Source organism: Gallinula chloropus (assembly GCF_964237585.1).
Source record: "Gallinula chloropus genome assembly, chromosome: 11".
NCBI classification, from domain to species: Eukaryota; Metazoa; Chordata; class Aves; order Gruiformes; family Rallidae; genus Gallinula; species Gallinula chloropus.
The window spans coordinates 9,765,206-9,792,142 of record NC_140096.1 but is presented as its reverse complement, the minus strand read 5'-3'; the positions used below and the strand labels follow the sequence as shown (position 1 = coordinate 9,792,142).

At 60.3% G+C, this 26,937-nt stretch overlaps 1 protein-coding gene across 1 annotated transcript in view; it reads left to right on the top strand.

Moving 5' to 3' along the window:
* Positions 1–833: 833 nt before the first annotated feature.
* The window catches only part of EFNB1 (ephrin B1), a 51,905-nt gene continuing 25,801 nt past the window's right edge, over positions 834–26,937 (top strand). The window contains exon 1 of the mRNA XM_084269158.1: positions 834–1,047. Coding sequence (XP_084125284.1) covers positions 932–1,047 — 116 coding nt within the window. The 5' untranslated portion in view covers positions 834–931. The remainder of the gene's footprint in view (positions 1,048–26,937) is intronic.

Below are 26,937 nucleotides of genomic sequence, written 5' to 3'. Positions count from 1 at the left end.
ATCCATAAAATGAACAAACCCCAAAGATTTATATTTCTTTTCTAAAAATTTGTCAATTTAAAAATGCCTCTTCATAAAAACGTGTCAATCTTGGTATTTATGTAGATAAAATGTGTCTGTTTTAACATGTTAATTGTCGGTGGGGCTCTGGCCTTTGCCAAATCTTCCCCTGACGGGACCGAACGGGACCCCGGGGCTGGTGGGGGGTGGGTTTTGCCCCAAACTCCCCCCAAAATGCACACAGAACCCCCCCAACCCCTCACTTTTTGTTACCCAAACCCCTCCCGCCCGGGCGGAGCCGGCTGACGGGGCAGCCTGAGCGGGGGCAGCTCCCCGGCGGGGCCGTGCGGGGGTCGCCCGAGGCCGGGTCCCCCCCGCCCGCGCCCCCCCCCCCCACACCCCGCCCCGCACTCAGCGTGCCCGCCCGCGGCCGCTGGGGGGCGCTGTTGGATCGCGGCTGGGCGCCGGGCCGGGCTGGGGGTCCCGGTTCTCCCCACCGGGCCCGTCCTCAATCCCCACACACCCCCCCCGCGGCTCTGCGGGCGGCGGCCGGGCGAGGCGGGATGGGGGACGCTGGGGTGGGGGTGAGGGGGGAAGAAAGGGGGTTGCGGGGGGAGCGGGTTAAAAAAGGCTCCGCGGGGCCTTTAAGAAAGCGAAGGGGGCGTGTCCCCGCGCCGTGAGGCCCCCCCCGCGCCGCCCAGCGATTGGCCGCTGCGCTTAGGGCTGCCCGCTCCGCTGCCTGCGCGGAGGAGTAGAGCATCGTCTCGACGGGCGGAGCCGCTGTGCGGGAGGGGACGGCGGCGGCGGCGGCAGAGGAGGAGGAGGAGGTGGCGGCGGTGGCGGCCGCGGGGCGGGAGCCGGGAGCCGGAGCCGGGCGGCGGGGGAGCGGTATGGGCGCCTGACGCCCGTCCCGTCCCGCCGCCGAGGGACGATGGCGCGGCCCCGCGGCGGGCGGTGGTTGCTGGGCGTCCTCCTCGCCCTGTGCCGCCTGGCCGCGCCGCTCGCCAAGAGCCTGGAGCCGGTCTCCTGGAGCGCCGCGAACCCCAAGTACGTGCGGGCGGCGGGGCGCGGGGGTGGGGACGGGACGGGAGGGGAGAAGAGGGGGGAACCGACCGGCCTCGCAGCCCCGGCCCGGCAGCGACCCCGGAGCTGCGGACGGGGATCGGCGGCGCTGGGAGCGGGGGGCGATCGCTGCCCCGGCACCCCCGGGAGCTGGTGGTGGGGGGGGATCCCTGCCCTGCGGCCCGACGGCCGGAGCGAGCCCCAGCTGGAGGACGGAGCCCCGGCCGAGCCGCCGCCGGGCGGGACGCGCCGCCCCGGGCTGAGCTCTCGCTCCAACCGCCGGGAGAGACCCCGCTTCCCCCCGGGCCGAGCCGCGAGGGGCTCTGCCTGCCCGTGCCTCGCTCTCCTGGCTTTTGTTTTAAAGAAAAAGCTTGAATTCCACCCCCCCTCCCCGCCCCTTCTTTATCCCTCCGGGACCCGCCGCCGCCCCGCCGCTCCTGGGGGTGCCGGGGACCCGCCGCGGGGCTCCGCTCCCCGTACCCTCCGCTTGTTACCTTCGCCTTTCCCCTTCCCTTTTTCCTGGCTTCTCCATCCCGGGAGCAGCCGGCGGGGGGAAGGCGGGGAACCCCCCCCAAATCCGACCCCCCCCCCCCCAACCCCCACCTCCCCGGGCCGGGCCGAGCCGAACAAAGCCGGCTCCTCTCCGCAGCCCTTCTCCGCCTCTGCGTGCAGCGGGACGCACCGAGCCGTGTGTGTGTGTCCGTCTGTCCGTGTGTCCGCCTTCTCTGGGCCGCGGGAACAATGCGGAGCGGCCGGGATGGAGGGCGAGGAGGAGGAGGAGAGTGGAAGGTGCTCGGTGCCGGGCTGGGGATGGAAGGGCTCAGGGTGGCTTTTGGGAGCCGTCTCTCTGCCTTCTACTTTGTGGATCGCGGGGTGTTTGTGTGCCTTACCCCCTCCTCGGTGCACCCGCAGCAGAACCCCGGGGCTGACCTGTTGTTGGGGGGGGGAAGGTTAATTATTCTCAAAAAAAATAATAATAATAATTTTTAAATTTAAAAGAAATAAGGTTGAGGGTTGGAAACAACCAATGTGATTCGGAGGTGCCTCCTGCCTGGGCACTTCTATCCCAGCCAGACACTTATCACTGTGATTTTTGGGGTTTTGTGCTTTATATTTTTTGGGGTGGGGGAGAACAAAAAAGCAACTTTGGTGGCACAGGCATGTGCACACACACACGTTCCAGAGCGCTGGAGGAGAGAGCTGGGGCCCCCCGAGACTCCTGTGAGTTAATTCCTGGAAAAAATGGGTGGGTTTTTTCCTCCTTTTTGGGGATGTGTTGCTTGGTTGGGAGCAGAAAGAGCCGTTCCCTCTCTGGGAAGGGCTCTGGTGTGTTTGTGGGTCTCAGTGCTGGTGGAGGGGAGGCAAATCGGTCCTGGAAAACACCTTTTTAGTGGAGAAAGGGTGGCTGGGGTGAGAAGGGTTTTTGGCTTGGTGGAGGGGCCCCCAGTGCCACCCCAGTCTGCTTTATTAGCCTTGGCTTCCAGGAAGATTTCCCAGGCCTGGGAAGTTGGGCGGAGGTGGCGGCGATGCGGGGGGCACACTGAGAGCTGGGGGTGGGTTTTACTGAGGTGGGGGGGCTGCCTGTGCCAGTGTTGAGCCCTGGGGGTGGTGGGCTCAGAGGCATCGCTCCCCGGTGGGGGTGGTTGGAGGTGTTTCTTGGTTCCCCTCTAATTCGGAGCTCGGTGGTTGCCCGCTCTCGGTGCGGCTTTCCCATCGGGGATGCCTGGGGTTGGGGGGCAGCACGGGTGCTTCCACTGCCTAGTGGTCCCACAGGGATGGGAGAAGGTGAGGAGGACCCCAGATCTCCTCGTTCCCACCCAGAAATGGCTCTGTTGGGGACGGAGCTGGGGCTGGGTTTGCCACAGTGGGAGCTGTCGGTGCCCGGCCGTGCTCCCACTCTGAGCCCGGACCCTCATCTTTGGGGTCCATCACCGGGGGCCCTTACTGTTTCGTATCCCCTTGTGCCCCCACAGGTCTCATGGCATTGGGCAGGGCAGTTGAGCAAACTGAGTCCAGCTCCAGCCTTTATTAGGCTGGGCTTAATCCTGGGTAGGCTCATTAAACGCCCCCCACCCCATGCGCGCTCGCCACTGGACTTTGGGGGCTTTCCCACCCCTTCCTCCGTGCTCTGTGGGTGATGCTGTGGCTGTGCCAGCCCAGCACCCCACTCTGCTGAGCTCAAACTCGTGTTTTTAGAGTAGAGAGAGATGGAGCCTTCAGAAATAACATCAGGAGGTGGAATTTTCCAGCGGAGAGAAGGAGAAAGCGTGGTGTGTTGGGGCGCCCGGCCTTGGGGGTGTCACCATAAATAACCACAGTATTTTGCTGCCCTTTCCTCCCCTGGGCTGGGGTGATGAAGTGTGGGCTTGTAACTGGGCTGGGACATCACCCAGGGAGTTCTTGGTCCCGTGGTGGTGATGGGAGGGACGCTGATAACACGACCCATGGAAGGAAGGAGCGAGTTCCCAACTGAGTTAAGACCGGCTTAAGCGGCAGCGCTGGGGAATCGCTTCCCCTTCGGCTCCCAGGTGCCTGTCCAAAGGCCAGCAGCATTGTTGTCGCTGTCTTCCTCTTGAGGATGATGGAAGAGGAGGAAGAACAGGAGGAAAACATGCTTTTGGTGGGGTGGAAGGTGGTGACTGTCGCAAACCTGCTCCTGGGACAAGCCCAGACTCAACTTCCTGGGTCTCTGGGAGCCGGCGTGGATTGTGAATTGACTTCTGTATTCCTCCGTGCCCCAAAGGCGCTTTGTGGGAGGGGGTGGAGGCCACTTCTGGGGTTCAACAGGCCTGCTTGGTGCTGGGCTGGGGCTGGGAGGCAGCGTGCTCCCCTTGGACAGCCAGGAATTGGGGGAGAACTTCTGGCTGCATCCACCCTGAGCTCCCTCGGCTGCGATTTCGGAGAGAGCCTGACCCCGGTGGGTTCCCGTGCTGGCTGTTAAAAGGAAGCCTTCCTAATAAAATACAGTTTGGAAAATTCATTTTGGGCTGGAATTCGCCTCTCCAGAAAGTATTTTAATGAGGAGGTTGGGGGGAAATGGGACACATCATCCGCACGGCTCTGAAGAGCCGGGCCTTTCGGCTCTGCTTTGCTCCTTCCCCCCCTCACAGAAAGCTTCCCTCGGCTCTGTGTGCTCCCCAGCTCTGCCTAGCAGCCCCCTGAAAACAAAGCCAGTTTTAGTTTATTTTTAAAAGAGGAAAAAAAAAAGAAACCCAAACCCACAAATCCGGCAGAGGAAGGGAGAAAAAGTCACCGGCCAAAAACCTCATCCTCGGTGAGCTTTTCCTTCTGGGATTTTGGTGTCCTGCAGAACTCCCCGAGCCCTGAGCTTGGTGCCTGGCCCATCTTATGCTTTTAATGTGTTTTACAAGGGGTGAAAGGTTTGGGGAAGGCGGTTTGAGAGGGGGCGGCTGCCCAGCAGCTCGGCAGCGGCGTGGTGGGCTCGCACTTGTCGGAGCAGATGGAATTTGATTACCGTGGCCCTGGGTACAGGAGGCACTTTGCAGACTTGGGAAACAGCAAAATCACTCTGCTTATTTTTAATTAAAAGCTGTGTTTGCCTTGCTGAGCCTTTGGAGATTGGGAAGTTGAGGCTTCCCATGGAGGGGGGTCCCCTCAGCGATCCCATCCTATCCCTGTGCGCATCCTTGCTGCAGTGGGACCCTCGGCTGGGTGCTGTGGGGCTGTGATCCTGGCACGGAGGGCTCTTGGTCCCCCTCCATGTTGGTGGTGAGGTTACCTCTCTTGCTGTGCCTGGGGGAGAGGAGCACCCAGGGCTCCTTGTGTGTCGTTTTGGGAGTGACCTCGTTAACTTAAATTAAAAATTTATAAAAAAAAAAAAAAAAGAAAAGGCAAGGTGAAGGCGGGGCTGTGGCTGAGCAGTAGCTGGGGAAATACCGCTGGATTCCATAAAATGGGTTTAACTGCTTCCTTTAAATGAAAAAAAAAAAGAGCTGTGATGGGGTGGCTGATTGATTGTAAAAGGAGCCGTGGCTTTTTCCAGAGCAAAACAGCTGCCGCAGCTCCCGGGACGTGGCAGCGGGGATGGACGGGACTTTGGGGCTGCTTCTGACCCTGGAGGGTTGGGGTAAGGGGTGCAGGGGGACTGCTCCCCACTGCTGCACCTGAGCAGCTCCGGTCTGAATAACGCGCTGCTGGGATGCTGGTCCCGAGCGTGTGGCGGGGTGGGATGTACCCACACTCTCACATGGGTGGGCAGGGGTCCTCCTCGGAGCAGCTTGGTGGGGTGGGCAGGGGGCTCGCCCTGTGCCCCTTTGCGTGGGTTGTGGGTGACACACGTGTGGCCCCTCGGACGATGCGTGGCAGGAGGTGTTGGGGTGGTCCCCCAGGAGCCGGGCGCTCAGTGGCGGGGAAGCATCCATCCCTTCTATCCAGGCAGGGCTCCTGGGTGCTTTGGTGCTGTCTCTGATCCTGGAGGGTTGGGCTGGGGGGGTCGGGGGCTGCTCCCCACTGCTGCACCTGAGTGGCTTCATTGTTTTCGGTCTGAACAACGCGCTGCCGGGATGCTGGTCCTGAACGGGCTGCGTGCAGCGGGGTGGAATGAGCCCACGCTCGCAAACGGGTGGGCAGGGGTCCCCCTCAGAGCAGCTTGATGGGGTGGACAGGGGGCTCACCCTCTGCTTCTTTGCATGGGTCATGGGTGTCACACGTGTGGCCCCTCAGATGGTGTGTGGCAGGAGGTGTTGGGGTGGTCCCCCAGGAGCTGGGCGCTCAGTGTTTGGGAAGCATCCATCCCTTTCATCCAGGCAGGGCTCCTGGGTGCTTTGGTGCTGCTTCTGACCGTGGAGGGTTGGGGTGGGGGGATCGTGAGGCTGCTTCCCACGGGCTGTGTGCGGTGGGGTGGAATGAGCCCACATTCTTGCACGGGTGGGCAGGGGTCCCCCTCAGAGCAACTTGATGGGATGGGCAGGGCGCTTGCCCTGCACCCGTTCGGATGAGTCGTGGGTGACACACATGTGGCCCCTCAGATGATGCACGGCAGGAGGTGTTGGGGTGATCCCCTGGGAGCCGGATGCTCAGCGTTGGGGAAGCATCCATCCCTTCCATCCAGGCAGGGCTCCTGGGTGCCCGTCCCTGCCCCGCTGGCAGGGCAGCCGGCGGAGCGGCGGCTGGGAATCCAGCCTGCCCGAGCAGCGCCGGCGTCCGGTGGGAAAACATCTTGTACCGATCAGTAGCACATGCTACTTGGAGTCTGGCAGCTGAGCCAGGGTGGGGAGAAACAAAGCTGAAATCCATTCTGTGTCTAATTAATGATTGCTTGTATCGGGAGAGCGGGAGGAGGAGGAGGAGGAGGAGGGCTCGGCGCTATCGTGGCGTCACATCTGGGCAGGAATGTGGCAGCGGTGCTGCGGGGCTTTTGTTGTGCTGGGAGAGCTGGGTCCCTTCTGCCGCTCGCTTTGGATGTATTCTCCTTCCCTTTCCTCCTGCCCTTGCTCTGGGGCTGGTGTCCTGGCAGAGGAAGCCCCTCCGGCGAGCAGGAGGGGCCGTGGGGATGTTTCGGCTGCTCCCGGGGAGGTTCGCAGCTCGGCGCACACCCGGTCGCCTTCACGAGGCTTTTCTTGTGCCTTGCCTGTGGTTGGAGCATCCAGCTTTGCTCATGGCTGTGCCGGAGCCTCAGGATCCAGGCATGGGCCTGGCTGAGCCGGACAAGCCAGGACTGAGCATCCTTGGTTAGGCTGGGATCACACAATCGTAGGAGTTGGAAGGGACCTCAAGGGATCATCGAGTCCAACCCCCCTGATTGTGCATGGGGTGGGGGCTTGGGAGCGGGGATGGAGCGAGGTGCTGTGGGGGCTGTGGCCATGCCTGGAGTGGGTCTCAGGGCACCTCCAGCACCCTCCTCCCTGGGTGTGCAGCCTTGATGGAGGGTTACTGGTGGTGTTCCAGCCAGCTGTGGCTTCCTGGTGAGCCCTCCCGGCCGGGACTCAACCCGGCTCAGGTGCTGGCGTGGCAGTGCTGCCCCGGCTGAACCCAGCAGCTGCGCTCCGAAACTGCCAGCTATTTGTAACCCCTTCCTGCCACACTGGGGTAACCCTGTGCTGCCCAATGGCCCTTCCAGGTGGGCTGCTACCCCTTCCATGGGACCCAGCTTTGCCACAGGGGCTGCATGGAGAGTGGAGCGCGGGGAGGGGGGGGGCTTGTGGATGTCCAGCCGTGACCTTCCCTGAGTGTTTCCCAGGGGCTTTGTCCTGTGGTGATGCTGTGTCTGTGTGTGTGTCCATGTGTGCCGTGTCGGTGGGGTTGGGCTGTGGTGTGTGGCTCCATGGTAACCCAGTTTGGCGTGGGTAGGGGTGCTGGGGGTGGGATGCTCGGTGGCTGCTATGTCAGCTCTCTGTCCCTGCTCCTCCGTGCCGGAGTTTGGGAAGCAGTGCTGTGTCTCCATCCTGGGGTGAGTGCCCTCCCTTGGAAGGGGCAGCAGGGACAGTATTGAGGGAGTCCTGTCTCTGATTTTGGTGGCACCTGCCCCCAACACTGCTCCGTGTGTGGTGATGGGACACGGGGGTCCCGTTTCCCTTGTGCCAGGGTGGGCAGCAGCTTTGGCCTGGCCCTGTGCACCCAGCTTCAGGTCTGTCTGTCCCTCCTGGCTGTCGGCATCCAACGGCACCCGGGTAGGTGCTTTGGGAGCAGGTGAAGCGTGTCAGCAGCAGCTATAAATACTCATTTGCCGTTAATATTGATCACTGAGCATTTGCATGTGTCGCCTCCTGATACGGCAGGGAAGTGTCTGTGGGTGCACGTGTGACGGGGCTGCTGCTCGAGGCTGCGTCCCCTTGCTCCCGGTTTGAGCCTCTCAGGGGGTTTCTGTGGGGTGGGAGCCGGCTCTGGTGTGTGGGGATGGCTGCCCAGGGCCTGGCAGGGATGGTCAGGGCTGCGATGGAGGCGCTGGGCTCCGCCGTCCTTTGTCTGAGCTCGCTGTAGTGTCGCAGCCGAACGCGAGGGGGAAGTCCGGGCACCCCCATTCCCCTCCCCAGCTCCCCCCACGTTTTTGGGGGGCAGGCTGAGGACATGAGCTAGAAAAGGGGAATGGGTATAAAGGCATTTCACACACACACACCCCCTCCCTCCAGCGCAAAGGGCGGTGGGTTTTGCCTGGGTGTGGGGGGGGTGATGGTGGGCTCCCCCCTCCCTGCTCCGGCTGGGATGCCGGCGTGCCCTGCCTGCGGCCGGGCGGGCAGCATATGGAAAGGATCTGGGTGTAATATCCCGGGCTGCAGCGCGGCTTTGCTGAAGAGGCCACTTCAGCAGGGGACGCGGTGTGGTTAGTCCTCCCGGCTGACACATCCCAGGCCTTCCTCCCGACTTGAAAGAGCTCGAGTTCGCCTTTGAATCTGAGGATTTATAGCCCTTTTAGGCCTCTCCAATAAAAGCACGGCTCCCTCCTCAGACAGAGCCCACCGTGTCCCTCCTCCAGGCTCATTATCCCGGGGATTTGTGTTGCTCTGTTGTTCGCTACCGCCGCTCGCTTCAGATGTGCGGCCGAGAACTTCAGAGCATGAAAAGCAGAGCTGGAGGAGCTGGGGGTCCTGGGGGTGCTGCCAGGATGCAGCTCCTGCCCTGATCCTGAGCGAAGATGGCTCCAGATGCCGTGGCTTGGAGAGAGGACCCCTCATTTGGGGTCCCCTCCAACCCATACCATTCTATGATTTGATGGTGCTGGGGGTCACAACAGCATCTTCCACCCCATGGTTGGGGAGCACTGGCTCCCCACTGCCATCCCTTGAGGACCTTGAGCAAGCTGGGATGAGCTCCCATGCACGATGTCTGTCTGTCCGTGCCCTCCTTGTCATGGCACATGCTTGAGCATCCTCAGCTCGTGTCTGCTGTGTGCCTCTAACTGTTTAAAGAGAGGCTTAAGAGAGAGGCCAGAGAAACGACATAATAATTATTGTATTACAAATTGTTTCCTTTAATGGGTCCTGTCGGATCGCTCAGTCTGCTAAACACATTGTGCCCCCCACCCCCCCCACCCCGGCCCCTTTCCACTGCTCCAGCCCCACCGGAAAATTCCTCCCACCGAGGAGCCCGGGCAGTGGGGCGAAGGATGGGGGGCTGCCTGGGGACCCCCTGCAGCTTCACAAGGTGAGGGGAGGATGGGGTGGCAGCATTCTCAAGGAAGGGTCCTCTCCCCGTGGGTGGGAGGTGCTCCCTGCCCCTTCTCGTGCTCTGGAGTGTTGCAGCATCCTGTGACACCCCCAAATGATGCTCAGGGTTCAAGGACACCTTCTCACTGGTCACAAAACCTCTTGCCCTGCCCGCACTGGTGCCTCAGGCTGGGCTGAGTGAGCTTCCTGCCCTTCCCCAGCCTTTCAGTGCTTGTGTGGAGGCCGACAGGCTGCTTTTTTGGCAGCTCCCACCCCCAAGGGCTGCAGGGTGGAAGGAGAGGAGCCACGGAGCAGCAGCAGCATGAATTTTTTCGTTGCTCCCCCTCTGCCCCCCCAAAGAATCACCGTGTTGGACTCAAGCAGCAGGTTACGTTTCTTCCAGGCCAAGCAGCAAATATGGTTTAAATTTGGCAGCTGAGAGCGGGTGGGAGAAATTTTCCAGGTATTGCGTTACACTTTCCCCTAAAAGGGCTCTGCTTTGGGGCTGGGGATTAAGGGGAGGGGGAGAGGGAGAGGAGAGGAGGGGGCTGCATCCCTCAGGGGGAGCGCACACCCCCTCCCTTGTGTGTGCTGGCAGCCCTGATGCTTGCATGTCTCCATGCTCGCCCCGATGCTCGCCCTGGCTGAGTCAGGCCCTGCCCGGGGCAGGGGTGCGCTGCGGGGGATGGCTGGGATTAGTTTTTTGGGCTTCCTCCCTCTGGGTGCGCTGGGAAATGTCCCGCTGGCAGTGGGTGGGTGCCGCCCCGGCCGGGCTCGGCCGTGCCCTGCTCTCCTCTGATGTCTTTGATCAACGCTTCGTGCAGGAGCGAGCCCAGGATCTGCTCCCAGCACCAGCCAGGGATGTCAGGAGGAGAGATTAAAAATAATCAAGTGTTATTTTTCTGGGGGAGGGAAGGTCTGACCCATGTGTCGGCCTGCAGCCCCTCTCCTGTGAGGATGGGCTGGGGGGGGCTCTGTGCAGCCCCCGCTGTAGCCAACTCTGTCTGCAGCCACTGAGCTCTGCTGTGTCCCCCCCATCCCCATGTTGGCAGGATGGGGTGCTGCCCCTTGCACCAAGCAAGAGATGGGGACTCAGCAGCTGCCTGTGCTCTGGCACCCCCCTACCCAGCTGTGTGTGTCCCCCACCCCAGCATGTCTCTTGTGCAGCCAGTAGGGTGGTCCATGCGCATCCCCTCCGGAGCTGGCACTGCACATCCCATTGTTCCCAGCTTCCTTCACAGCAGGAGGAGGAGATGCTTCCCCAGGAGGTGGGAAAGGCCATCCCAGTGCCGTGGGGGTGCAGAGCCCCCTTCCCACCCCTCAAGAGGCGTGGGGGAGGGTCTGGCTAGGTTGGGGTTTGAGGCAGCCCTGGGAGGTGTGTGGGGCTGGAGGTGCCTGGAGCTGTGTTGGGCTTTACCTTGGTGTTACTCCTCCGTCATGTAAATCCCGTGAGGATCATCCCTGCCTGTGCATCCGGGCAGTGTGTGCTCTGGGGCGGTGTGGCACCCCTCATGCCCCCCATACCTCTGTTAGCCGTGCCTGGCAGTAGCTAATTGCTGAAGTAATTGGGGCAGCAGCAGCTCGGGAAGGCGGTGCTGCAGGTGGGGGGTGGCTGAGGAGGAGGAGAGGAGGGTCTTCTCCTAATTCCTTCCTTTCTTCTTCACTTCCCTTTGGTGGGGACAGGATGGAGGACAGCCCCCACGTGGGGTGCCAGGGTGGTGCTGGTTTGGGGTTCCCTCTGTGGGAGCGATGGGTGCTGGGGGGTTCTGCAGGGCCCCCTGTGCCTGGAGCTGGGGGGAGAGAGGCACAGCCCCGCCTGGGTTTCAGGGGCTCTGAGTGCTTCAATCTTGGGATTTCCCCCTCATTTTCCTTTGCAGAATGCAACTTTGTTCCCAAAAGGCTGGGGAGCAGGTGGCACCCCGGGGGGGGGGGGGGGGGGGGGGGACACCAGTTCCAGTGATGATCCTGCATGGCCAGGCCAAGGGGGGGGTCCCACGTGAGTCCCTTCCCAGGAGCGGTTCCCAATTCCAGGGAGGTTTAACGCTTGATGATGCTTTTGATCTCTGCCCTGACTTGGTGAGCGATGGGCGCTGCTCCCCTAATTACCCCCTTCATGTGGGGCTGCGCTGGGTGTTGGTGCTTCACCCGCTCTCGCCAGGAACAAGGAGTAAAACAAATACCCTGGGAGGGTGTGTGCGGGGCGGGGGGAGCGCTGCCTGTTTTCCCACACACCCAGGAATCCCACAGCGCTCTTCCTATAGCCCTGGGTGCTCCCACCCACGGCAGGCAGTTTCATGCTGGTTTCATAACAGCCAGGACAGGCACGAAAGTTTTCTGAGAGCACCTGCCTGCGCTGCATGCCACTGTGTCCCCTTTGGATGCTGATCTGGGGCTTGGAGGGTGTGTGTGGGGGTTTGCTTGTTGTGCTGCCCAGTTGGGAGAGCACCAGTGCCCACTCAGCATCCCTTCTCTATCCACCAGCATCCCTCCTCTCCTCCCACACCCAGTATCCCTTTTTCCCACCCAGCATCCCTTCTCTTCCCCCACCCTGTGGCATCCCTTCTCTGCCTTCACCCAGCATCCCGCCTTCTCCCCCAGCATCCCTTCCTGGCTTGACTTTCACCCCTTTTGGGTGGGGGCTGTGTGGTGCCTGGTTGTGTCATGGGATGGCAGGGGGAGCGCAGGGACTCCCTTTGCTGTCCCCTTGCTGGGACAGGTGGGGGCTGTGGGGTTCAGGCCCTTGCTGTCCCTCTGGGAGGTCGGAGGCACATGGACCATCCCGTGGGGTTCCTGGGGGTCCCTCCATCCCTGCAATGTGGTTGGAGCCTTGTGGGTCATCAGGCTGTGGCCTCTGTTGGGGAAACCTCTGCTGCCACCTACTCACTTGAGGAGGGGATGGAGAATCCCTTTCCCTCACTCATGGAAGAGATTTGTTGATAATCCCAGGGGTTCCCTGCACAAGGACTGGAGCAGGTGACAGGTACCAGAGCTGGGGTAGGGAGTAACTGCTTCCAGATGCCACCTCCCCTTCTGCACCCTGCCAGCTCCAGTGAGTGAAACCCGGGATCTGGGGGTTGTGGGAGCAGGGTGGCTTATGAGCTGCAGCCAGGGCTCTCCCAGGCCCTGAGAAGTGAGGTGCAGGATGAGGGATGCAATCCAGACTCGGTGCTGTGCGTGGCAGGTGGCTCTCCCAAACCCGCCTTCACCGTGGCTGGTGCAGCCTCGGGATGCTCGTGGTGTAAACACCCTGTTTTCCTGGCATCCAAGCTCGCTTGCCAAGAGCATCATCACTCACACCAGAATTAATGATTATTAATTGGTTCCTAAGGCTGAACAACATGAACATCTATAGGATGCAGCACGTTGCTCGTGAGGGACTTCCCCGAGCGCTCGGCGTTGGGTTCGTGCGCCCCGCGAGTCAGCGGGTGGGTTGTTTGGGTAAACTCCCCTGAAGGGAGAGATTCTTGAAGGGCTTCGCTGCTGACCTTCTCCTTAATTAGTGCTCTGCAGCGCCGGGAGCACCGGCTGAAAGGGAGTAATGAAGCGTTGTCATCCGGCGCGCTCGGCCCCGCGAGGAAGGAGGGCTCCTTTTGGGCTGGGGGTGCGTGCCTCTCTCTTCACGTTGGTCCAGCTGCTACCCTGCTCCTGGTAAATCAGAGCCTCAGTTCCTCAGACTCAGTTAAAGGGGACAGTTCTGACCTTGATTTACACCCCAGCAGGTTTCAGGGCAGGATTTTTGCCATAGGGGTAAATCAAGCCGACGATGAGGAAGAAGAGGGAGCAGAATGGCTTTGCCATCGAGCTGCTGATGGATGGGGATTATATTTCCCTGCAGCTTTCCCCAGCTCTCAGCTCCAGATGGAACTTGGTGGGAAGGGGGAAGGAGATGTTGCTACTGCCACAGTGCTTTCAGTAGCGCTGCTGGAGGTGAGCGTTGAGTCACTTTGCCTGGTACCAGCTCAGCAATTCCACCTCGTCCCCGGAGAGCGTCTGGAGTCACACAGGGAGAAACAACGCTCGGGGTTAAAAATAGATGCTGACAATAGTGAAGGGAGGACTGGAAAAGCTCCCGTGTCAGGGGAGGTGGATGGAGCCCGGCGAAAGGCAGCGGGATGGTGCTGAGCTGCTTGAGCTGGGCTTTAATGGGTTAGACTGGATTTAAGCTTCCTCTGCGCTTGTCGGGGCAGATTTCACTCTCGGATGTGGCTGTTGGTCCACCTGGGGAAAGCAAAGTGCTGCTTGTTGAATACAGGGCCTGCGGAGTGTGATAGTGGGGGTGTTGCTCTGTGGGGGCCAGGGTGGAAGCAGAAAGGTCCTAATTGGGGAGGGGGGCAAGTGGAAGGAGAGCCAGGCACCTGGGGCAACGCTGCAGCTCCCCACAGGTTTTAGGACTCATCTGGGGAGGGATGTGCTTCAACTCGATCCACTCTTTCCTCAGCTGGGATGCCCAAAGTGCTTTATCAGGCTGTCCCAGTGCCACCAGTAGCTGCCTGACTGGGAGAGGGGTATGCAGGGGTGCTGCTCAGCCAAGGGGAGGGTGCTGAGCGGTGCAGGACTGCTAATTCCTCTACCCTTGCCCGAGGCTTTTGTTAAAGCTCATTAAACCCATCTCTGGTTCCCGGTGCCTGAGCAAAGAGCCCGGGCAGCAGCCGCAGCCCCGGTGCTGGTCCCGGTCCCTGTGGTGGGGACACGGCCAGCGCCGTCCCCCCAAGGCAGCCGCCAAGCAGCGGGTGGGAGGAGAGGGGGTCACGGCTCCCGCTGGAGTGGGACCAGGAGCGATTCCGGCTTCTCCCTTGGTTTAAAGCTTTTCCCTTTCTCCCCTGGTTCTTGGCAGCCCCTCAGGGCCGCGCGAGATGCTGGAGTACAATGGGGCTGCGAGGTGGGGCGGGGGGGTGTGTGGAAGGAGATGAAAGGGGAAAGGAAAATCGGAGCATGTCTGGGAGAGCATTTAGATGTAAATGGGACTTGGAGAGACCCTGGCAGAGAGGGGAGAGGGCACCGGCCGTGCGGAGCTCTGGGCTGATCAGCTCTTTCATTTCCTGGGGATGAGGGTGCAGTGGTTTCCATCTCCTGTTGGGGTGAGCCCCTTGTTCCTCCTGGTCCCCCCCATCCTCATCACTGCCTGTGACCCTGAGTGCGTCTTTGCCAAGTCAATGACACTGGCAGGATGAGGGGGAATGGATTAAAGCTGAAGGAGGGAAGGGTTAGATGAGATATTAGGGGGAAGTTTTTTACAGAGAGAGTGGTGAGGGGCTGGAACAGGCTGCCCAGAGAGGGGATGGGTGCCCCATCCCTGGGGGTGTTCAGGGCCAGGTTGGATGGGGCCCTGGGCAACCTTGTGTAGCTCCAGGCCTGGAGGTTGGTGGCCCTGCCTGTGGTCCTTGGGGTCCCTTCCAACTCAGACCAGTCTGGGATTCTGTGATTGTATGAAGTTGAAGGTCTGGAGGTTCCCACTGAAAACATTAAATGGCTGAAGCTGGGATGGCCTCGTGCAAGCCGAGCGGGCAGATCGCGGGCGGCCGGGAGAGCATCCCACTTTCCCCTCCCTGGGGAGGGCTGGCGTTTGATCCGCTCTCATCCTTTTGATCCCAGCCCCCGTCCTTGGCTCTCTCTGGGCAGCTCTCCCGTGTTTGTGGCGATGTGGCCTTGCCGTGAGTCATCCTCCGTCCTCGCTGCTGCTTTTTATATTTCCCCTCTCCTAGGAGAGTGCTTATTGAAAGGAAGCTGCACGTTCAGCCAGGAAACGAGAGCACAATCAACGTGCAGCGTTTGTACTTGAAAAGGCCTCTCCGCCGTGGCCGCTGCTCTGACAAGCTGGGGACCAGGAGGCTGCCAGCAGCAGGGGAGGGGGCAAGGATGCTCCCCAGGGAGCCCATCGGGGGGTTTGGGGGGTCAGCAGCCTCCTGTCTCCTTCCTATGTGCTCGCGTGCTTCTGCTTGGCAGCCCCTGACCCTGCCGAGGAGAGAGGAGGAGAAATGAGGACAGTGCTGCTCCCTGGAGAGGAGGCTGACAGGTCGGGGAGCTGGGGAAAGAGAGAGGGGGGGAGAGGAGCCCAGGGAAGGTCAGTCGGAGCTGGCGCCCGCGTCCCTGTGCCGTCGCAGATGATGGGTAGCCCAGGAGGAGACCTGTCACTTCTCATCCGTGTCGGCTGGGCTCGCCTCCCCCCCTGTGCCTCTCTTCCTCGTGCTGCTGCTGTCTGGCACCCCGAGCTGTGGGGATAAAACCACGGCAAAGCCAACTGTTAGCTGGGAGAAACAGCAGGGTGGCTGCAGGGAAGCTCGTTTCTCCTCCTGACCGACTCCTGAGGCAGTCCTTTAATCTCTAATCTGGGTTTATGGTCATCTTTATTGGAACGCTGGGCTCTGGGAAGAGCTGACATGTATGACCATCATAAACCAGGAGTTATGGGGGCCTGGAATTGCCTTGATGGTCCAAGTGTCTGCAGGAAGCATTTTTAAAATCTGTAATTAGGATTTATTGGCCATTGTGGCTGAAACTGTCAGTAAGAAATAAAATAATCAGCCCAGGAGTTCTCTCCCCTCCCCCCCCCCCCCCCCCCCCCCCTTTTGGCATTTGACTCCTTCAACATACTCTTAAACGGGGGTGAGTTTAACGCCTTTCTGACTGGGAGGCTGAGGGTGGCAGTAGCAGGATCCAACCCCAGTTGGTGCTGGGCTCCTCATCTCCCATCCTCAGCCAGGAGCAGGGGCCCTGGTCCTGTCCCATCCCCATCCACCCGGTCCTGGCTGAGTATCTCGTGTGTTTGTGGTGGCTGGATGGACGTGGAGCACCACGTGTGCCTGGAGGAGGCATCTCAGCTGGCTTCTTGCCTGGGGTAGCTGGGGCCTAGGAATGTTACGTGCTCTTTGGGTCTATTTGGTGCTTTTTTGGGTTTGTGTGGTGGTTGATGAAGACCTATGTAACAGGAAACACAGGGAAACCACAGGAAAGGCATGGCATCCTCCTTGGGTCGGGAGGGGATGGGGAGCACAGCGTGCCTGTGTGTCCGCCCTGTCTCTGTCCGTGGGCTGAGGCTGTCCTGCTCCTCCTCCTGCTTCTGGGAAACGGAGACAGCTGGGGCCTTCATTCCTCCCTCAGTTCCCGTCATCAAGACCAGCTCTCAGGGCCAAGAGGGCTCTCGGGTCAGGGCCAAGACCAGCTCTCCGGGCCAGCAACCCGTCTCCCTGCGGGACAGCCGCCCCGTGCCGAGCCCAAGGAGCCCCTGGGTGGTGTGAGCAATGCTGAGCTGCCATCCCACTGCCTCAGTCACCTTGGCAGCCCCAAGTGTGCCCACAGCCAGCCTCCAGCTCTGCTCGGGGCCAAAGCCACCCTCAGCACCCCGGCCACAGCATCACTCTTGCTTCCCTGCTTGTGGCTGCAGGATGTGTCCCCTGTGCCTTGGCTTCCAGCAGTGAAACTGAGCCATCCCTGAGCATCCTCCCATCCCTGAGCATCCTCCTGGCCCGAGCATCCTCCCAGCCCTTCCTCAGTGTCCCCAGCTCCCTCACTGCCAGCCCGTGCTCACGAGCAGCACCCAGCAGCAGCACCCAGCAGCGCTGGGTCCCGAGATGCCAGGATCAGCCTGCTTGGGCTGATAAATATGATCAATATCTCTGCTTCCGTTTTGTTTAACAAATACCTTCGTTAACGGCACAGCTCTTCGTTAAGCTTTGTCCTATTATCACCCATCTTAATCACACAGGGTGACTTCTCAAAGTACTTTTTTCTTTTTTAAAAAAAAACCCACTATTTTTTATCCAGGTTTTAAAATTGAGATTCATTTTTTATCCAGAGGCAGGATATAAATGACTCTACTAAAATTAGATTAATCCTAATAAGAATGTCAGTTATCATTTCTGAATACATTAGGATTTCTTTTTTTTTTTTTTTAAATTTTACATGCCTCTTTAGCTATAATTGCTGGTGTAATTTCTTAGGCAGACATGGTGTGTCCTCACGGGTGACAGAAATACTTAATGCAGCGTCGGCACCGTGGTAGGATCCAAATTAGCACTAGAAACATTGGGAACTTTCTGCTTAATGAGTTAAAAAACCACCCAGGGAAAGGGAAAAGCAACTTAAATGCAAAGCAAGGCTGAGGTGTGGAGTGAAGCGGGGGGCTGGCCCTTTGGAAGGGTGTTTTGGGGGCTGAGGGGGGTGAAGGGAGAGCTGGAGGGTGATTCGGGGGGTTGGGTGAGCGCAGGCAGGCTGTGGGGTTTGGGGAGGGGGAGTCCTGCCTGGGTGCTGCTTGTTGTTTAAAGGCATGGGGAGTGACCCCCCCCCCCTCCCCCGAGCAGTGGGTGCCCCAAAGCCTTGGCTGCCTGCAGGCATTGGAGCTTGGTTTGCCTTCGCAGCTCTGGGTGCTTCCAGTGCATGTGCTCTGCACACCGGTGGGTGCTGGGGGGACACGATGGGGGACAGTGGGGTGTCAGCACCATGCCCAGCGTGGGACGGACCCCGCTGCTGGCTGTGTCCCCAGGCTGTGGCGCAATAAACACCTTGCTGCAATGAAAGGGTCACAGCATCAGCCCTCCCTGGCTTGGCATGGCGGCACAGCGTGGGGATGTGTCCCTGGCATGGCGGCACAGCGTGGGGATGTGTCCCTGGCATGGCGGCACAGCGCTGGGCTGTGTCCCTGGCATGGTGGCACAGGGTGAGGGGGATATGTCCCTGGTATGGTGGCACAGTGCTGGGACATGTCCCCGGCATGGTGGCACAGTGCTGGGACATGTCCCCGGCATGGTGGCACCGCGCTGGGACATGTCCCCGGCATGGTGGCACAGCACTGGGATGTGTCCCCGGCATGGTGGCACAGTGTGGGGACGTGTCCCCGGCATGGTGGCCCAGCTCAGGGACGTGGCATGTGGTGGGCTGAGGACTGTAGCCAGGGATGCCTGAGCCAGCGGGATTTTGGGGCAAAGCTCTGGGGAATCGTGTCTGGCAGCAAAACACGGTCTGGGGAGGGGGGGCAGGAAGGAAGTGGTGGTGGGGAGACTTTGGTCTGTGCTGCAGCACCCTGTCAGCATTCTGCCCTGCACGTGGGGGGCACGGGGACGTTTCTGTCTTGGGGAGGGGGATTGCAAAGGGTCCCTGTCTGCGGGCAGCTGGGTGAAGGTTGCAGGGCTGGGGAGCGGGGTGCAGGCTGGGTGTTCTGCCTCCCTCTTCCTCCTCCTCCCCAGGCCTGAGGGCTGGTGTATTTTCAGGTTTAAATCCCCAGCTTCCCTTGTTAAAGCCCCCCCACCCCAGGGGGAGGGGAAGGGGTCCTGGGATCCCTGGCTCTGGCAGCACCCCTGAGGCAGCCGCAGGCTCTGGGGCTCCTGTTCCTCTCCCAGGGAGCTGGCACTCTGCTAAAGGTCAGTGGGACGTGTGGCCACCCTAAAAATAAAACCCAGGGCGAGCCAGAGCTCGTCTGGTGGCAGGAGAGGTTTCAGCCTGACCCTCGTGCTCGCCTCCCTCCTGCTGCTGTGCTGGCCAGCCCTGAACTGGGTGAACTGGGAGTAGTGGAGGGCACATGGAGCAGGGGGAGCACAGGGGTCCCAGCCCTTTCTGGTGGGAAGCCTTTGGGAGGGTCTTTCTCTTTGCTGCAGGCTGTAGATGGGTAGAAAATTGAGGGGGGGGGGGGGTGTGGTTGCGTCTGAATGTGGACCTCTCAGCAAAGAGGTAACTGGGGTGAGGTTTTGGGGGTAAGGGGCTGTTTTCTGCTCTCCAGGAGCGTGGCCTGAGGCAGGGGCTGGATCGATGCTTTCCCACGGAGCTCGCTCCCCGGCCTTCGGGGACTGCTCACGGGTTGTACGCAGGAGCAAAAAGAAAAGGGGGGGAAAAGACGTCTGTTTGAGGTTCCCTGACTCATCTTCAAGTTCTCCCCTGAGACCTGAGCCAGAGCCATCCTCCCCCGTGGCCGAAGGTCCGGCGCAGCCCGGCACAGCAGCGCTGACTCAGCGGGCAGGAACACTGCGTGACCCGGCGGCTGGCCGGCTGCCGGGCCGGCTGTACGATGCTCGCTGTTGTAACAGGGTGGTTAGCAGGCTCTGAGTAAGTCAGGAGGGCGAGCTGCAGCCAGCCGAGTTCCCGGTGATGGCACCCAGGGAAGATGGTGCTGCTTCCACAGCCTGAGCCGGAATGACAGGACTCGTTGGGCCAGCAGCATCTGGGAGCTGGGACATCAAAGGGCCCGGCAGTGAGTCACGGCGGCGCGGCCAGGGGTGACGCTGCTCCCCCCCGGGGGACATGGGGCTGGTGTAACCCGGGAGACCTGTCTGTGCAGGGCAGGGCATCCCGCAGCCCGGCCCTGGGTAACCATCCACAGGGGTTTCTCCTCTCCCTGCCCAGTTCCCAATGTTGGGATTAAGCCTTCAAACCACAGCATGGCTTCCCTGGGGCCAGCCCCGAGCCCCAGCCCTCCCAGGGACCTGCTCACAAGGGGGGGGGGGGGTGTCACTGCTCCCCCTCCCTCTCCCGGGACAGCTGTGGGCTTTGTTTTTGTGGAAATGCTCAGAAGGAGGGGTGAGGGTGGGTGGTCCCACTCTCTTGCTTCAGGGATAGAGGAGGTGCAGTGGGGGGGAGCTGTGGTGTTGTGGGGGACCCTTCTTGTCCCCAGCAGTGAACCCCAGCACTTGGTGTTGGCAGGGTCAGGGATGTGGGAGCACCCGAGCTGGTTTGGGGGCTCCTGGCCCCAGATTGGTGTTGTCGGGGCGCTGGGTCTGTGGAGGTGTTGAGGGAGGAAGGAAGGGGCTTCCTCTGGCCCCAGGCCTTGCTGCAGGCTGTAACTTCATCCCTGGGCTTTCAGTTCCTCCTTTTTCCAGCCGAGTTGGATGAGTGAGAGGGGAGAAGGGGGGGGGGGGGGGGGGCTGCAGGAAGCACTGGCCATGGCTTTGGGTCTGATGGACTGAGCCCCCCCTCTTCCATCTGCCTTCCCCTGCGCCCCCCCGAATCTGCGTTTGGGGGAGGGGGCTGCAGTTTGCCTCCCCTCTATCCCGCTGCGGAGGGATCTGCATGAGAATGAGCAGGGGCTTGGAGGGGGGTTCTGTTCCGCGTTCCCTGGGCATGGTCCTGCTGCCTCCTGTCCAAGTGGGCGCCCGGCCGCCGCCGTGGCCCCTGCCAAAGTAATTCTTTGCTTTGGAACTGGGAGGCGAAACCTCCTCCCGTCTCATTTTGGAGGGGTCAGGGAAGGAGCGGGAACCCCGCTGCTCCAACCTTGTTCCCTTTTAACCTGCCTCTCCCTCTCTCCCCTTCCCGGCCCCCCCCGTCCTCCGGATGAGCGGGGCTGCAGCCAGGACAGGGCCGTCCCAAGCAAAGCAGAGCCGAAAGCACACGGGGCCGAGTGGGGAACCCGATTCATACCCACAACATCCTGGGCTTGGAGCTGCTCTTTGGGGCCACCAGGCTTTTACTGGGGTGCTGGGCAGCACTGATCACGGCTTCCTGCTTCCCTGTCCCGGGTTTTGGTGGGACTTGGTGGGGTTTTTTGAGGGGGTGTGGTGGTCGGGGCTGCAGCATCCCTTTGCATCACCCAGCTGCCAACCTCTGGAGGGGCAGCCGTGGTGGTGGAGCCACGGTGCGGGGCGGGCAGAAGGTGAGCGCTGGGTGCCTGCGCCTCGGCCCCCGCCGCTGCTGCCTGCGCCTCATTGTCTCACTTCTCTCTCCATTCCTACGCCAATTAAAGAGCCGTGTTGCCATTCATGGCCCTTATGGTTTTGTTCAGTTGTCTGTCAGCTCTTGTCAAGCCCTGTCCCCTTCCCCTCCCCCGTTTTCAAAAACAAAACCCCTGACAAACCCCCCTTTGAATCCCCTCTTACCTCACTCCCAGCGAGGGGCCCCATTGACGGGAGATGCCGGTGGCGGCGGCGGGGAGACCGCTCCCCACGCCGCCTTTGTGGGCTGCCGGCAGCCCCCCGGCCCCCGGCCTCCCCGCTTCTTGACAGCATTAATTAGATAACTCGGCCTGTCTTTATTTCCCCGAGGGGAGGTGCGGGACGATATTACTTGAGGGAGAAAAATATGACTTGCCCCCTCCTCTCCCCCCCCTTTATTTCCTTGGCCAACCCCTCGGTTCCATCGCTGGCGGAGTTGGTTATTGTGCTGAAAAATAATGAGCTTGCAGGGGGGGATGTGTGGGGTGGGGAGTGAGCCTGGGGGACCCCTGAGGCTCCTTGCTCTGCCCAAACAGCATCCGCACCCCGGGCTGGTGCTGGGGGGAGCCCGGGGTCCCCAGAGCCACATGCCGGCAGCTATGGAGAGCGCTGCAGGTGGCAGCAGCCGCCTGTGCCAGTGGCCTGGCCCCAATTAAATCTCCTCCGTAGTCCCTTCATTAAAAGCTCCGGGGAGGGGTGGGGTGTGGGGGGGGTGTGTTTCCTTGCCCCCCACCTACAGGGATTGGGTCCATGCGGTTTGTTTGGTTGCTGGGTGTACAGGGTGCTGCACCCAGGTGGGAAGATGGAGCAGCACATGGCAGCGCACAGCAGCGCCTGGCCCCTGCCAGGGCCTGCAGCCTTCCTCCTCTTCCTCCTCCTCCTCTTCCTCCTCTTCTTCCTCCTCTTCTTCCTCCTCCTCTTCCTTCTCCCTGTGGTGTTGGGGTGATCACCAGTCATCCCCATATGTGGTGGGTGAGCACTAGGAGGTATCCTGGGAGCCCTCCCGAAGTGGGGAAGGGAAAGGAAGGCACAAAGGAAAGCTGTTTTGGTGGGTGCTCGGCCCTGGCACACCAGTTGTCGCCCAGTGCCCCCCACTGCCTGTGAGGGAGGCAGCCAGCACCTGGGCAGGTTGCTGGGGAGGTAGTTAAAGCCTGAGATCCCCATCCTGAGTGGGGGACACTGAGGGATGGCACAGACACCCCCACCCAGCGAGCCCCAGCACCGCAAGGCACTGCACGGGTGGTTTCTGCCATGGCTGCTGTGTGCTCTGGGCTCTGCAGGTGATGCCACCCAACCTCTGATGGGTGTTGGTTGGGTGTTGGGTCAGGAGCAGACCCACCAGGCCCTGCGGTGTGGGAGGGCTCAGTCACCGGGGGCCATGGGGATGGGGACATCACTGGCTGCAGTGGTGGCACCAAGGTGTGCCCAGTGCCCGTTCTCCTGAAGCCTGGCTGCTGAGCCCTTCTCCGCAGCACCCTTGAGGGCTGGAGCTCTCCATGCTTGGTTTCTTGGCAACAACCTTGGTGGAACCACCTGGCCCAGCATCCCTCAGGAGCGGAGCAAGCACTGAGCTCAGCAGTGGACCTGTGAGCATCATCCTGCTTCCTTGGGGACCTCTGCTAGCTGCCCTTCATCCAGACTTCTTCTGCCATGGCATCTGGTGTGGGGAGAGCGTGAGGCTTCGTATAGAGACTGCTCAGCTCTGGAGCATCTACCCTGTGGAAACGTGCTGGGGGTGTTTTGAATTGGAGTCACTCCAGATTCCCTCTCCCAGAGGCAAGGGGGTTGTGCTGGAGAAGGGGACGCCAGAGCCTTCTGCAGGCTGCTGGTTTGCAGTGAGATCCTGCATCCTCCTCCAGCTTCCCGTGGTGGAATGGCTGGGGGAATGGGGTCTCTCTGATCCCCCAATGCTCACCACTCAGGTACAGCCCAGCTCCTGCCCCTTACGTTTTGCTGGGCCATGGTGATCTCCAGGAGCTGGTGAACGAAGCCCTGGGAGCCACAGTGGGATCTCTGCTGCTCCCCAGCCAGGGCAGGCAGCTCCGTGCCTGTGAGCGGGATGCTCACTGGGGCTCGAGTGATCAGGGCTGGTGAGGAAGAAGAGGCACAACACGAGGGGGTTGCCAGCTTTGAAGCATTGGGGTGGCCTCCTGGCATCACCAAAGCCACCAGCTCCCCGCCCTGGAGCCGAGTCGGAGCTGGGGCTTGAGCACAGACTCGCCTGTGCCATCTTGAGCACCGTGCCTCTGGGCAGAGGGGGGGCTTTGCTTTCACATCCCCCCCCCAGCTGGTGTTTCCTTCCCTTCTGCTTAATTTGAACCCCAGCTTGACCACGACCTGGCATTGGTCAGGGTGCAGAGCTTTGCTGGGTGCCCAGGGTGGGGGGCACTTTAAGCACCTTTTAAGTTCATCTCAGCAAATGCCACCGTGGCAATTGAGGGGGAGGTGTGAGGGGGGTGCTTTTGGGTGGGGTTGGTGTTTTCAGCAGCCTGCAATAAGCCTTACAGCTGGTAGTAAAGCAGCGAGGAGGGGTTTTAAGGGGAGCAGCAGCGTTAGAAAATGGCATCCCCGCATTGGGGGGGGGGGGGTCAGGGTGCAGGTTGCCATGGCGACCTGTTTCTGCCTCACTGATGCGTCGTGTAAATCCGTTTGGAAACGAGAAGGGCCTTTTGTCTTTGGGAGGGTTGAATGGGCCTCATTAAACCCGGGATGTGGAGAAGGGGCCTTAGAGTGCGCCTGGGAGGGGAGCGGGACGGGACAGGATGGGGCGGCCCCGTGGGGGCTCGGCAGGGGTAGGTCCCCCTGTCCCAGGAGCATGAGCTTTCGGAGGGGGAGCTGCAAAGTGCTCATAGGAATAGCTGAGAGGTATCTCTCTGAGGTCACAGGAGATGTGAAGGTGCTTTTGGGAAGGACTCCCTGCAATCCTTGAGTCCATCTAGCCCACCGTGGCTCCGAAAGGACGTGGCAGAAGGAAAAGAGGCCTGAGGAAGGGCAGTGGAGATAAGTTTACATAGATCAGTGTGGGGAAAAGGGGGAAAAAAGAAAATGGAAGGCTCCTTTAAAAGGAGGGTAATAATAGAAGAGCATGGAGAAGGAGCGGGATCTAAAATTGGGGGGACCCGTGTGCTCCTATTTATCCTCTCGCACGGTGATGGGTAACTGGAGTGAACACTGAGAAGGGGACGGATACAGATGGGGGGCAGAGGGGTGCAGGGAACCTTTTCATTTGAGCTGTAATTAACTTCCTTCCCTGGGTATCTTTGTTGCCATGAATTTAATGGAAGTCTGAAAGGAGAAGTGGTCCTGTGCCGCCTGGGTGCTAACACACCGCTCCTGGGAAGGGCTGGTGGTGTTACTGGGATGTGGTGGGCTGTTAAGCGAGTAATTCCCGTGTTTTAATTGTCCTCAGCTGGAGGATCACTGGGAAAACCTGTCCCTGTGAAACGGGGTGTGTGACACTCGGCTCAGGCTTGTGGCAGGCTGTGTGGGTGTCTTTGACTGACCTGAGCCACGGTGCTGTGATGGTGCCGCCCCAGTAAGGTACTGGTGTTTGCTTCCACCCATTGATGTCTCTTGCTCAGTGGAAATACAGATTTTTGGGAAGCACAGAGGTGTCTGGGCATTGCTGGGGGGACCCTCTGACGGCTGGAATGCGACCCAGCTCTGCGGCGTCATGGGGCTGGAGCGCTCCCCACCCCAGGGACGGGACTGGCTGCGGCTGAGTGTCCCAGGCAGGAGGAGTCCCACATCCCTGGGCAGCTGCTGTGGAACGGTGGTGCTGCATCCCAGGAAAGGGAGTGTGGATGGGGCAGAGAGGGACAGAGAGGGGCAGCCCTTTGATTCTGCGTGTGCTTGGGCATGAGTGAAGCACTCACAGGTTCCAGACGGCTCGCCCAGTTTGTACATCAAGGTTTGGCTGGTCTACTGGGGCTCTCCAGCTCACAGAGCTGTTCCCTGTCCCTTTTCTGGAGTGGCTCCCAGCTGGTGGGAGCCGTGGTGGTGTGAAGAGCTGTGCCAGCGTGGTCCTCTGCCACCCAGACTCCGGGCAAACACGGAATGCATCTCACTCATGGCTGCCCTCCTCTTGCAGCTCCTCACTCGGCTGGGCACCGGCATCCTTCCCGGAGCCTTCACTGCCAGGAGTAGATGTCCTCCCTCTAAGATAGAATTATTTTTGGATTTCTTTGAAGCAAACAGCATTTAGCATATGTCATCTTGTATGTATGTCAGCGTTAATGCTTTAGTGTGTCTTCTCCAAGGAGGAGATTGTTGTGAAATGTGTTTCTGTTTTCTGTGGAGCCTGAAGTAAGGTGAGGAAGAAGATGTCGTGCCCAACACGAGTCCTGAGCTTGCTCTGACCAAACTTGGGTGGTTTTCCTTCTCCCCCCACACTCCTGGGCTTGTTGAGCTTCTGGCTGCAGTGGGATAGAGCTGGTCATCCCAGCGTGATGCTGGTTGGGGTCTGCTGGTTGCAGTAATGCCGGTGCTGCTCCATGGCATGGCTGGTGTCCTGTGGGCCAGCCCCGGATGCCACAGGCTTGTGATCTGGCAGGGGGTTTGCTGGGATCCCTGAAGCCTGACATGGCTTCTCTTCCCCAAGGCCGAGGTGTGAGCTGCCTGGCTGCCGGGGGAAGGAATAGGGTCTGGCTGCCTCTGGTTGTGCCAGGGGTCCTGGTCATCCTCAGTGTGTGGAACCGTTGTACAGGTCTGTGATGGCCATGTTGGGTTTGAGCCAAAGGAGCTGCCAACTCCTCTTCTTCCCCCAGCGAACTGTCTCTGGGATGCCAGGGCAGCCAGGTCCGAGACCAGGCACTGGCTAGGTCGGTGGTCCTTCCATCAGGTCCCACTTGGAGCCCCCAAGTCACTCAGTCAGGTCTCATTGGAGCTTTTTGGAGCTCTGGGTTGGGATTAGCCCTCTGTGCTGCTGAGAGGGGGGTCTTGTCTGGTCCACAGAGCATTGGGGGTCCCCTCCAGCGGCCCCCCAGCTTGGGGCAGGGAAGAGGTTGCTCTTTAATCCCATCTCTCTGCTCCGGCATCCCGGCATCCCGCTGCCAACAGAGCTCCCCTTGTTTACCCAACTCGGAGGAATCGGTTTACAAGGCTCACAAATACCCTTTTCACCTTTCCCATCAGAAAACACCTCCCCAAACAATGAGGAAATTGGACGCCGCCACCTGATCACTCCCAAGGAACCTGCGGGGCCAGGAGCTGGGGGCCGGGGGCTGACACAGGACCTGGGGGCTGGGGATGCTCAGCCAGGATGCTCCTCGGCTCTGCTGGTGGGTGGCTGCAGGTGCCACCCCAAAAATAATCACCTTGGTGGGGCTTTAAAGTGCTGCAGGTGGTGCTGACCGGAGGGGAGGCCAGCACTCCTCAACTCCAGCACACTGCTCTGCTGTTTCTGATTTACAGCAAAAAACAACCCCAGTTTTTTGGGTGTGCTGAGCCGGGGATCACACCTGGAGAGATCATGGGCTGGGGTCTGCTTGTGTGCTGGAAGCAGGGTCAGAAACCAGGACTGGGGTAAGAAGCTGGGACTGGGAGGCTATCCAGAGGTTATGGCTGTGATCAGCGGCTCTGCTCCCTTCCAGCACCAGCCCTGATGCGAGGCTGGACCCAAAGTCAAGGTGTCAGGTAGAGCACGTGTCCAGGCCACATTGTTCTTCCTTTCAGCATTAGGGGTGAGTTGAGCTTTTAGAATTTGGGGGTTTATCTTCCTGGCTTAAAACTGGGCAGTCAGGCTGTGCCGGATGGAGGGGATGGCCCATGCTCTCAGGGCACGATGGGGAGTTGGACCTGATGATCTCTTGAGGTCCCAACCCCTGTAATTCTGTGATTTCCCCATTAATTCCAGAGGAGATCTGTTTGTTCTTCCTGGGTAAGATAAATGGGAAGATGTGCCCTTGTAAAGACAAGACACAAGGGTGATCCTTCTCTGCCTTCCACCATCCTTCTGGAGTGAATTTCTCATGCTCAGAACTTGCCTGGGTACTTTGCACAGCAATGGGGTTTTTTGGATGCTTTTTTTCTCTGCTGCTCTTAAGATAAATGTCGCTTTTTGCCTTGGGTGTTTGAAGGGAGAATTTCCTGGAGAGCTGGCCTCGTGCCTGATGGGAACCATTGCCTGTCTTCCCCAGGATCAC